Consider the following 12864-nt stretch of genomic DNA (forward strand, 5'->3'; position numbering starts at 1 on the left):
AGCATTCCAAGATGTGGGACTTGTAGAGCTTAAACTGCAAAAGTCATGGGCAAACCTGGATGAGTTGGTCATCCTAGAACTGAACTCTTATAGTAGGATGGAAAGAAACGCTACAGTAATGGTTCTGAACCTTGAGTACACTTTGGAATCACCTAGGGAAAACTTGAAAAACAGTGACACAACCCCAGAATTCAGGCCTGGTCAAGATGCAGCCTGGTCATCTGGATTTTATGAGCTCCCCAGGTGGTCCTAATATGCAGCCAAGGAGGCGAACCACTCATGTCAGGCAGTGCTTTGTGAAGGACAACTTTCTTGTGGCTCTGGCAATGTACAATTGTCTTGACTTGCTGAGCTAGACTGGACGAAACAGTTTGATTTGAGTTTGGAAACTGATGAGAATGATAGCTTGGACTATGTGAAGGCTCGCTTTGGTTTTTGCTACTGTTTACTACTGAAATAACACACAAGCAAGGAAAAGCTGTACTCCAGATTGGGAAACAGGAGAGTGCTATAATTTACCAACACCTCACATGCACCTCTTAGAAGACATCTTGACACAGTCCCTGTGGCCCTGGTGGATTGGGAAGTCTCTTGATCAGAGCTCAGAGCTGTGGATTAGCAGTTTGGGTGCCACAAGGGTGGATGCACAGCCACCTCAAAACTAAAAGTCCACCTACCACATGGTGATATCATTGCTCACTCTGAGTAACATACTTCTGCATTCTTTTTCTTACTGAATCATTATCTTCACCAGGCTTGGCCAGGGTCACTAACAACAGAAAAATATAGCTGTGGATTCCATTAAGTAGACTTCTCTTACAGTTCACACCAACATCACTAACTCTGACAAAGACTTTGTCACAGATAGGTTGGTTGTTAGGGAGGGTTTTTCTTTTTCACCTCTTCAGAAATGGAAGTGTGTCAAGGTTAAATTTACTAAACCCAGCCCGTGAAGATAAGGTTGGAATCTGCTTTCCCTGAGGCTCTGAGAAATTCTACCCAGCTCTTTCTTCATCAAAGCTTTATATAAAGTTTAGCCACTCTGCACTATGTTTATAAAGAGACCAATCCCTTCCTAATGAGAGATGGATGGAGATAACAAACTCATTATCCATGGACTACCAGAGAGTCATTATATGGAAATGACTTTTGCTCACTTTTGATCTGGGTGGTAGGGGGATATATAAATCTAGTAATAAAAGGCCTTGATTCTTGTGGATAAGCCCTGAGGTGTTCGGTCCCCTAACGGCTTACCCTTTTAAATTAAATTAGAATTATCCCTTTATCATTTAGGCAGCAACACTGCATTCTGGTCAAGCTCTGTGAATTTTTCTAGACGTTTGGGGGCACAAAAGCCTGTGCAAACTCTGCCCTCTTTCAATTTATTGAAGAATAATGGAACAGCAGAAGCGTTCAAAGCGGGTGGTGGTGCTTTGCGATGCTTTCAGTTGCCCTGCTTTGAGGGTCTCGTCATGAAAAATGGCAGGGAAGGAGGGGCACGTTCACGTGTGAGCAGTTTCCCTTCTTTTCAGTGGTTTGACTTCTACCTGGCATGTTTTTGCAGCTTTGGCACTGGTAAATGGGGCTGTTGCAACACAGCTATGTGGATGCTATTGCTTTACTGTAAACACAATCATCTTGGCTTCAGAACATCATTAAAATCTGAACCTGAAAGCTCCTGATGCTTTGTCAATATTTTATGTCCTTTTAAGGACCTAGCCTCTTCAGTCCGCCATCTATTTTTTTTCTAATTGGAAACGCAGATTTTCCAAATTGTAAAATTTAACTGAAAATCAACCTGCTATTCCTGAACTTTGACTTCTGCAAAGCTGGCCACCATTCCCTAGAATCTGTCCAGGAGCAGCAGCTGTGTTTTTCCACAGCAAAGCTCCTTAAGCAGAGGCCCAAGCGCTCTCTCAATCTCTCTCTCTCTTTCTGCATATCATTTGCTTTTACATAAGCCAGTTGAGGCTCTGCCTCTGATGTAAAGGGTGAGCTGTGAGAAAAATCCTGGAAAATGATCTGATTGGCTTTCATTCTTCTAGAGAGATGTCCAGAGTCCTCCCCTCTCCTAAAAGCATCAACCTCCCCCCACCAGTCACTGCCAAAAAAACGATGTGTAAGGAGAGCATTTTGTTTAGTAATCTTCAAAAATGATGGAGGAAAGTGTCTTAGGAAGAAAAATATCTTACATGGTAAATGCAACATAATTTCAAGCTGAGGAATGATTATAAATCATGTCAGTCTTCAAGTTATTAAAATCCTGCCCTCATCAGGGAATAGTTTTTCAGGAGCTCTTCTTTATTTTATTTTATTTTTTTTCTGGAATTTTTTTAATTTTTTATTTTTTTACAAATAGTTTATTGTCAAATTAGTTTCCATATAACACCCAGTGCTCATCCCCACAAGTGCCCTCCTCCATGCCCATCTCCCCCTTCCCCCGCCACATCCATCAGTCCTCAGTTTGTTCTCAGCATTCAAGAGTCTCTTGTGCTTTGCCTGTCTCCCTTTCCCCCACCATTTCTCCCCTTCTTCTCCCCCATGGTCGTTCGTTAAGTTCCTCCTAATCCTCCTATACGTGCAAACATATGATATTTGTCCTTCTCTGCCTGACTTATTTCGCTCAGCATAACACCCTCAAGGTCCATCCATGTTGCTACACATGGCCAGATTTCATTGTTTCTCATTGCCATGTAGTATTCCATCGTGTAGATAAACCACATCTTCTTGATCCATTCGTCTGTTGATGGACACTTAGGCTCTTTCCATGTTTTAGCTATTGTTGAGAGTGCTGCTATGAACATTGGGGCAAATGTGCCAGGAGCTCTTCTTTAAATAGGGTCACAGAAAGCACCCATCATCCCAATAATGAACTGTCTTTCTGATGAGGTGACAGGTAGGTAGCAGGCAACAGGCTCTGTGATTTCTGTATCTGTTACATAGGAGGAAGAAGGTTTTCTCCTAGATGAAAATATTTATTATATTGTCACAATAGAAATGTCAAAAACTAAAGGATCAGACTGTAGGCTGAAAAACAAATTTCCATTCCAATCTGTGTAATGAATACACTCTGATGACTGAAAGTAAGTGATAAGTGGTACAAAGTTTAGAACTAATTAAAAGGACTGTAGCCTTACCCATCATTTCATGTAGTCCTTGATTGTCAGGCAAATGGGGAATGGAGAATATGTGATTAGTGATGTAGAGTGAAGACTTTTAAAAGAAAGATTATTATGTATTTAAACTCTATTTGTATAGCACTTATTACTTGTAAAGAATTATTGTAACATGTAAGCACGATTTTGCTATCAAGAAGCTTATAGACCAGTAGGACAGATGGATTCTATCTCCATGTAAGGATAGTTAAATTTGGTATGTGCAAAGCACCATGTGGTGGGTATAGTCTGAGTAGCTGTGGCCATTCAGTGGAGAGAGAACTCATTTCTGACTGTGTTGATTTGGAAATTTCATGGACAAGGGGACATTTGAACTGAGGCTTGAATAGGTGGAAGTGGAAGAAAACCAGGCCAGACAAAGGTGGCAGCATTTGTAAAGTACTAGATGAGACTGATGAGTATTTTGGGAAATGGTTAGTAGCTAAAGTCAATGATACTGTAAAGTTTATATGAGGGAGATGTGGAAGATCAGGTGGGCAGACTGTGAGAAACCTTGACTTTAACATGTAAGAATTTGTTCTTAATTCAGTAGTCATTCCTGAGGTTTCTACTGATGTGGCTCATGACAAAAGTGGCCCTTCAGAAGGGCACGTCTCTCCTTGCTCTTCATTCTGAGTATAATTGGCTGTGAGGAGAGTCAAAGGTAATTTGTAAAGTATATTGAGCTACTTACTGATTTATTCTAAAAGATTAGATTAGATTTGATAAGCATTTAACTCTGAAACCCTGTCGTTCTCATTCACAGGGGAAGTGTGGAAGGGTTTCAAGATCTGTGTAGATGGAGAACAAGGAAGATGAGGATTGCCTTGGAAGATGAGGATTGCCTTAGAAAATGCCTCCTCTAAAGATTTCTTCCAGACCATTCCAGGTGGCCCTGAGATTTAGAGAAATGATCTGAAGTTAAAAATCTAGGATAATGGATAAGGAAGCAGAATACAGGCCCTCTAATCTCCAAACTATTGATGAAATAAAAAAAAAAAGATTCCCGTGTTGTTAAATACTTTTTTCTTTAATCAGTCATTTAACTGTGGTTCTAAAATCAGGCATGCAGGAGTGGGAAAATTGCATTGGTTCTTCTCGTGTTAAGAAGGATATTGGGGTGCCTGGTAACACAGTTGGTTAAGTGTCTGACTCTTGATTTTGGATCAGGTCATGATCTCATAGTTCATAAGTTTGAGCTCTGTGTTTGAGATTCTCTTTCCCTTTCTCTCTGCCTCTCCTCCATTCATGCTTTCTCTCTCTCTCTCTTCCAAAATTAAATAAAAATTAAAAAAAAAAGGATATTAATGACAAAATCTCCCTGTGTGGGGAGGGACCTATAATAGAGGGGAAGGCACCTCACTCTTTTCTGGAAAGACTAAAATAATAGTGTCATGGGCTGTCTGTTTTATTTACCCATCTGTCAGATAACAATCACTGGTGTGATTTCGGGATTTCCTTACCTTCTTCAGGACATGTTGACATACTTGTTTTGTTATTTCATGTCTTCTAATTTTCATATTGGTTATTTTGCTGAGATGTTAGGCACTAGCACACACGTCTTATTCATGCCAATTAATGCACATTTAAAGGGCATTTTGAGCAAAGTTAGAAGAATCAAAAATCTTTTGTGGGAAGAAATGAACATTTGTTAAATATCTTAGCTATTAAATGCCAGATAGTCCATTGAACGCTTTCCACCCTAAGCATGATCCCATTAAATTTTCCTGCAAAACTAAGGGAGATATTAAACTTTTTTAAAAAAATTAAAAAACTGAGGTTTAGCCTGTGAAAGTGATTTGCTGAGGCACTAAGTAAGAACAGTAGGGTTTAAATCCAAGGAAATCTGAGATCCAGCATCTTTTTTTCCCCCACTATGTTGTCTTTTGAGGTTTTGAAATCCATGAAAACTATAGCTTTTCTGACCACAGACAACCTGCTAAGAATCTTGGAAATGAGTTGACAGGTTGCTCTTTGGTTCTCAAATGTGGTGATTATTTTATTCCATGTCTGTTTCTCCATCATCTGTGGTCTGCCCATGGACATTTTTCTCCCCAGTGGTTCTGAATGTAGGAAAATAGGAAGTAATGAACATCACCACAGGCTGAGAGTAAACTTACATGTGTGGAGTTGTATAGATTGGAAGGCCCATCACAGTAGAAGGATGTTTTTGGAAAGTCTTTTGGCCACAGTGCCAATTGTTTTTCACTTGGGAATTGCTCAAGAAGGAAGGATATTTTTTAAGTTTATTTATTGATTTTGAGAGAGAGAGAGAGAGAGAAGGAGAGAGGGAGAGAGAGAATCCTAAGCAGGGTGCATGCTTTCAGCACAGTGTCTGATTCAGGGCTCGATTCCATGAACTCTGAGATCATGACCTGAGCCAAGATCAATAGTGAGTTGCTCAGCTGCCTGAGCCACACTGGTGCCATGGAAGCATCTTTTGATAATAAACAATCACCATGTAATATCTAGTCTCCTTCCCCACTATCGGTATTATATTTGTTTGGCTTTAGCTACACACCTTTCATGTATAGCTATATGCGTGTGTCAGAGCTGATTTTCTGGTGGGTCAAACATTGATAGAGGCGGGATAAAGGAGAATAGAGGAAAGAGGTAATGTTACAGCCTGTCTCTCACCTTCCTTTCATACCCAGATTGTCGGAGTTGTTCATATGTGCTGTTTCCACTTCCAGATCCAGTTGCTCCCCCTCGCCTATGCCATTGAAATTGTTCTTACAAAGTTGTCTTGTCAAAAGTCCAATGGACAATTCTTACTTGACTTTCCACATATTCACCACTTACTCCTTTCTAAAAAACACTCTCTTCTTGACTTCCCTGTCCTATCACTCTTAGGTATTTTTGTCCTCTGACTTCCCTGGCTTCTTCTCAGCCCTCTTGGGGTCACTTTCGCCCCCCTACTTTATGTTTATATGATGAAGACTCTCAGGACTCAGCCCCCTTTCTTTCCACTTGACATTGGGGCATTGGTTGATTTCATCTGTTTCTGCAGTTTCAGATATCTCTGCCAGTGGGCTCTTAAAGTTAAACTTTTGGCTGCAGCCTCTCTCCAGGTCTAAATGATTGTCCTTCTTAGATATGGTATAGGCTCTTCAAAATGAACATGTCCAAAACAGAACTCATATTCTTATACCTCAAACTTGCTCTTTCATGATATCTATAGCCCACCCAGTGGCTTTACCATTTTCCTAGTTGTTCATGTCAGAAACCTAGCTGGCATCCCTCTCCTTCATTGCTCATACCCAGCTGAGTCATTGGTATCAGATCCCATTGAGTCTACATCCTATTTCTTGTATCTCTTTCTACTGTCCTATTGTGAACCAGTACCATTTTTCTCCTGGGCTGCTGCTGAAGCTTTCTATATGATTTCTAAACATTCACTCTCTATTACCTCAAATGCATTTTCCATTTGGCAGCTAGATTTATCTTCTCAGTACGCAATCTGATCATGTCACATTTCTCTCTAACATTATCTCCAAGCTGCCGTTTGCTGTTATTATAAAAGCTCACATTCTTGATTGGGCTTGATTCCTGTTTACCTCTATGATCTCATTTTTTCCCTACTCTCTCCCTTATGCATTATGCCCTCAGCTTATGGGCTTTCTTTCATTTTTTTCTGTCCCTCTGAGGTCCTCAATTGTTCTTGGACCACTTTTCTCCCCATCTCTCTCTTCTTCTAGTCCCCAAACTTGATCAACTTCTAGTCATCCTTCTAATCTCAGAGTAGATGTCCCTTTCTTCATGAATATTCCCTTGATTGCTTCATCACTGTTAGGCCATAGGATTATATACTCTTGCAGCACTTTATACATTTCCTTTATCACACTTTATAAACATTTGGATAATTATTTGCTTAATATCTATATTCCTGCCAAGATGAAAAGCTCCAAGCTCTATTAGAACAGAGATATGTTATTTCTTTTCACTTCTGTATCCTTAATGCCTTGACAGTGTTTGGCAAGAGTAGGCACTCATTATATATATTAGTTGGATGAATGGGTGAATGAAAATTTCTCAGGTTCCTATAGAGCTGTAATGTCTAATAGGGTAGCCACTAGCCACATGTGGCTATTGAGCCCTTGACATGTGACTAACCCAAATTAAGACATGCAGTAAACACAACATACAGACTAGGGTTCAAAGACTTACTATGAAAAAAAGTGTGAAATACCTCATTAACATATTTTTTTATTTACTGCATATTTAAATGATAATATGTTGGACATACTGGGTTAAATAAAATGTAATATTAACATTAATTTAATCTGTTTCTTTTGCCTTTTTCAATGTAGCTCCTAGAAAATTTAAATTATATGTGTGGCTTGTATTATATTTCTGTCCAACAGTGCTGTTATAGAGTATAACTTTGAACTGAAATTGAACGTCAAAGCTTTTAAACTCCCTTATATTAAAATGTTAAAAGCCTCCATTTTAAAACTTTTTGCATTGTTCATATTGCAACCTCATTCTTTCCCTTTCCAGTGTGCTTGGTTACTAGGCTTATGGGGTCATCAATCTCCCTGTCTTGTACCTCCCCACTCAGTTGCTAATTTCTTTGCGGTCACCAGGGTGCTTGAGAAAGATCTGTAATTGGCAGTCCCCTTAACAGTGACTGTGGGGAAAATTTGCCCTTGGTGCAGTGATAGTGCCCACTTGTCAAGGGATCTCTCCACTCACAAGTCTAAAAACTATGTAATTGGTACGTGAGTGAGAAAGAAGGGTGGTGTTTGTCCTTGAAAACATTTCTTCCTCTGAGTTTGACTTAGGCATGTGGGAATGATTTTGTCATCTGAAAATGAACACTACCTCCCTATCCTTCCACCCTATGGCTTAGATTTTACAAGGAGTTATTTAGAAATATCTGTTTAATTTTCACTACTTTCCCTTAAAATGTGAAAGAACCTTTGTTGGGATGCTTTTCAATGTATTAAACCCATATATTGTTTTTGCCTTTGCTGCATTTATAGTAGTATTCTGAGTATTTGCCATTTTTTTTCTTAATGAAACAGTCCAGTGGATTGACTTGATTAGAACATTGCAGGGAAAATGTACAGTTGTTACCTAATGTATTTGAACACTATGTATATTAGCCAGGGTTTTCCAGAGAAACAGAATCAATGTATACAGATATATAGATATAGAGGAGGACATTTATAATGGGAATTGACTCACATGATTATAGAGGATGAGAAACTTCTCTGTGTAAGCTGAGAACCCAGGGAAACAGATGGTATAATTCAGCCTGAGTCCAAAGGCCTAAGAACAAGGGAGCCAACAGTGTACATCCTATTCTGAATCTGAAGGCCCGAGAACCATGGATGTTCCATCCCAAGCAAAGAGAGCAAAATTTCCCTTTCTTTTCCAGTTTGTTCTATTTAGGCCCTTAACAGATTGGATGAGGCCCACCCATATCTATGAGGGTGATCTACTCAGTCTATTGAGATAGACTCAGTCGACCTAGTCAAATGCTTATCTTCTCCAGAAACATCTTCACAGACACATTCCGAGAGATGTTTTACCAGCTACCTAGGCATCTCTAAGCCCAGTCAAGTTGATACATTAAGTTAGCCACCTCACTATTGATGCTGCATACCACTTACAAAATAGAAAAGAAATTCTTTGGCTCTGTCTTCAGGAATTTACACTCAGATTCATTATATTATCAGTCTTGGACTGTAATTCTGCGCTGGCTCTGCCTAGGAGGCGAGGCATTACATGAGAGAAAGAAACCCTACTACAATGATCTGGGTTTCATTTGGATTTCTGCTTATGTCCAGGAATTTCTGATTAGGCACCATTAATGTTTGCATTTTAACTCTGACCATGTTCAGAAAAAGTCATCCTTACTCCCTATTGCCCTGTTTTTTTGGTCGCCATGAGATCAATATCCAGGGCATAATCAAGCTGTCTCCTTTCCATGACTATTGTTAGCATGAGGCTATCAGAATGGACTATGGTTAGTGTGGCATCTGAGCCACAAATGATGTAAAAGAGCCTTCTTTACAGGTCCTCTAGGTTTCTGTGTAGTATGTTCATGAGAATTATTTGAGTTGTTTTTAACTTTGTGGGTGTTGTTCAGGACGGGTGGGTTGTTTCCATAATGAGTCTTATTGTCAGTGTCTTCTGAGCAGAACACAGGTGAGGCATAGGCCAGTGCTTCAGGCTTATTGGGTGTTCTTGTTATGTCTCAGACCCACTGACCTATCTAGGTTGTTCAAGTGTGAAGATACAACTGAAGAGGGGTCTTGTAAGCCCCACTCAACACCTCCCACTTGTTGTTGGGATGTCAAAAAATGACATATGGGTATTTAGACACCTCAGGGGTTGGTGGCACCTGTACAGGATTCATTAACCCATTTTGTTCCACATAGTGGGGTACAGAAGGAACCCTGTAGCAACCTTTTGTGGCTTGAGGTGTTGGTAGTTAAGTAGTACCCTCCTCTTGAGGAAATAAGAATAACCTCAGAGAAAAGAATTTCTTTTAATAAAAGTAAAGATGTTTGTCTTGCTGTGAATTTCTAAAATACTTCAAAGGCACAGTATTCTAAGTCACACACACACACACACACGCACACACACACATTCTAAGCTTTGAAATGTATATTTCTTCTTCAAAGATCTATGTAGTGTTAAGTGAGTTTGGGGAGAATGTATTACCATCTCGATATCATTAGTGATGGAGAATTGATTAAAAAATATGGAAGTGTATGTAATGAATGATTAAAAGTGAAGCATAGAAAACCAATATAGGTATATTTAACAAGTGAATGAGGAGAGATTTTATCTATCGAAATGTATTCTCTGAATATTATTATTTTAATAGAGAATATATAAAGAGATTTTTCTTGTATATTTAGTTTGCTTTAGGAAAGAGAAATAGAGAGAGAGAGAGAGAGAGAGAGGGAGAGAGAAGAATTTAATCCAGGTTGTGGCCAGCTTGTTCCAGTTAGTTATAGCCTTGCAGATCGTGCTATTTGGTTAGATGATCTTTTTGGATTTCATAAGCTGGGTCTACTTACATAGTTTGATTAATTTTTTTCTTTTGCAGCCAAAAGAACTCTGAATCATACACAATCTTTACTATTTTCAGAAGACAATAGGGATTTGACAACAGTATTTCAAATTGCTTATAAATCAATATAAAAGGCTTGCTAATTTAGCTTTCTTTGGGAATAATTTCCAGTTATAGGTGGAATCACTTTATTTTTTTAAAAAATGTTTTATTTATTTCTGAGAGAGAGAGAGAGAGAGAGACAGTGTGAACAGGGGAGGGTCAGAGAGAGAGGGAGACACAGAATCCGAAACAGGCTCCGGGCTCTGGGCTGGCTGTCAGCACAGAGCCCAATGCGGGGCTCTAACCCACGAACTGTGAGATCATGACCTGAGCCGAAGCTGGAAGCTTAACCGACTGAGCCACCCAGGCGCCCCTAGGTGGAATCACTTTAAAGTGTGTCTCATTTTAACATAACCTGTTATAGCAAATATTCTCTTGTGTATGTTTTGTTAGTGTTTAGTATACAATGCCAACTAGTGTAGATTGCAAATCTCTTTCCTATAAAATCAAATGTTATGACTGGCCTTAGATATTACATTAAATTTAAACATTAAGTCATTATGCCATTAAATCACTAAATCATGAAATCACATTGATTCCATCTTGGAGAGTCTTTATTTCCTGAAGCTTTCTGTTTCAAGCTGGTGAAGTTGGGTGAAGAATGCTCTAGTATTGATGTAGCTGAGGGTAGCTGGTGGAGAATGATGCTCAAATAAAGCATCAGAGAAGAAGTAAGTACCAGAAGAGGTTATACTTCTGGTTCCCAAAGTCTTGGACTCACCATGTTGGTGACCTAACAGGTAAGATTGGTCCCACTGTCCTCATAGGGTCTCCCTGTTTAGATGAATAATGACCTTCAATAGCTAGTGAAGAGTCAATGTCTAGGTTGTTTTTTGATTTTATTTCTTCTGAAAGTAAATGGCTCTGATTCTAGATTTTAAAAGCTGTCTTGGGGCGCCTGGGTGGCTTAGTCGGTTAAGCGTCCGACTTTCCGACTTTCGCTTAGGTCATGATCTAGCGGTTTGTGGGTTCGAGCCCCGCGTCGGGCTCTGTGCTGACTGCCAGCTCGGAGCCTGGAGCCTGTTTCAGTCTGTGACTTCCTCTCTCTCTGACCCTCCCCTGCTCACGCTGTCTCTCTCTCCTAGAAATAAATAAAACATTAAAAAAAAAAAAACTGTCTTTATTTCAGTTGAAGCAAACAAGATCAGTTTGACTGGGATCAAGAAAAGAAGTATATAATTTATAATATCTGAAGCAAATTTCTTTCCTGCCACTTCCTGAGAGTGGACAATTGCTATTTAAAGAAACATTTTTCATGAGCACGTTTTACCAGAATGTGAGTATAAGCATAGTTCTGTCATATGTCACCAACCCATTAAGCCAGTGTCAAAAGACTTTTCTCAGTGTTAAATACTTCTGTACTGGTTTTTCATTTACACCTAGTTTCTCTGCTGAAAGTTATTTTTCTAAGTGTGAGTGGTTGCACATTTAGATTAAATTCATTCTGCCTAAGACTGTGGTCATTAAGGGTTCTCCCTGACCAGGTTTGCCCAGCCTTGAGATATGATATAATGCTCATCCATTGTATGATTCTGTGGATCATCCTGTCTGGAAGGGTTCTTTCCATCAGATAATAAAATATTTGTCGAGATTGATTGAATTAATGTGATCTATATACAGTGTACTACAGACACTTATTTGTAACACAGTATAAGGTTAGATAGTGTTTTTGAAACAAATTGCCAGCTCTTTCTTCATAAAGATAATTCCAAACCATGGGGAAAAAAAGCACAATCATAATCTGAGCCAAAATACAGAGTTGAGGAGCCACCCAGGTGCCCCTGAGAGGTATTTTTTAAATTCTTCCCAGTTCTAAGAGCCTTTTTGATAACACCTTTATGGAGATATAATTCACATATAATAAAACTCACCCTTGTAAAGTGTGCAATTCAGCATTTTTAAATATATTCAGAGTTGTGCAAGGATCACTATCTAATTTTAAAACATTTTCATCACTCTTAAAAGAAAGTCTGTACTCATTAACATTCACTTTCCATTTTATGAAATGTTCTGGACATTTCATAGAAACGGGAATATACAGTATATTGTCCTATGTAAAAATACAGTGTCTTCTATGTTGTTCAGGTTCTTTTCTTTGTGCCCCAGTGCTACATCCTGGGATTTCCTTTTATATTCATGAATCACTTATTAATCAAGTGATTCCTGTAGAAGATTTTATTTCCTCTAAACAGGCTATGGAAAGAGGCGAACTACTTTACTTGTTAATGATGATGCCTTAGAGAGACTCCGCACATTGTGACTGTATTTTTTCTGAGATCTTTATTCTCTTTGTAGAAAATAAGAGTTTTCTGTGCTGATGGACTGAGAGGGGCAATTAAAACTCTTCATTTGTGAGAAGAGTCATTTTCTTTCTTGAGTCGATGCCATAAACAGATTTTGTTCCTCTTTGCACACCACTCTGATATGTTTTATAAAGCCCAGAAAGCCTTCTTCAAACAAGAATACCTCAAAATCATTGCTTAATTAGTTCATGCTCCATATTGTGTGGGCTTTAAAGGTCGACTTTCCCCAACCTTTTGGAAAAAAACTGTACCCAGCATTTTTTTCTATGTAGTC

General features: G+C 39.0%; 1 protein-coding gene across 7 annotated transcripts in view; it reads left to right on the forward strand.

Moving 5' to 3' along the window:
- Positions 1 to 12864, forward strand: part of LOC144229229 (uncharacterized) — a 360150-nt gene that overhangs the window by 247470 nt on the left and 99816 nt on the right. For 3 of the 7 annotated variants that reach the window (XR_013334406.1, XR_013334408.1, XM_077761221.1), the window contains one exon: positions 3922 to 4228. The exons of 3 other annotated variants lie outside the window; for them this stretch is intronic. Coding sequence is in view for 1 of the 4 variants with exons in the window: in XM_077761221.1 (XP_077617347.1) it covers positions 3922 to 3954 (33 nt within the window). In the remaining 3 variants the exon portion in view is untranslated. Of the gene's footprint in view, positions 1 to 3921; positions 4229 to 12864 lie in introns of those variants that run through there. One more of the 7 variants, XR_013334407.1, reaches the window with a different exon arrangement.

Source organism: Crocuta crocuta, unplaced genomic scaffold (assembly GCF_008692635.1).
Source record: "Crocuta crocuta isolate KB4526 unplaced genomic scaffold, BGI_CrCroc_1.0 scaffold163, whole genome shotgun sequence".
Lineage (NCBI taxonomy): Eukaryota > Metazoa > Chordata > Mammalia > Carnivora > Hyaenidae > Crocuta > Crocuta crocuta.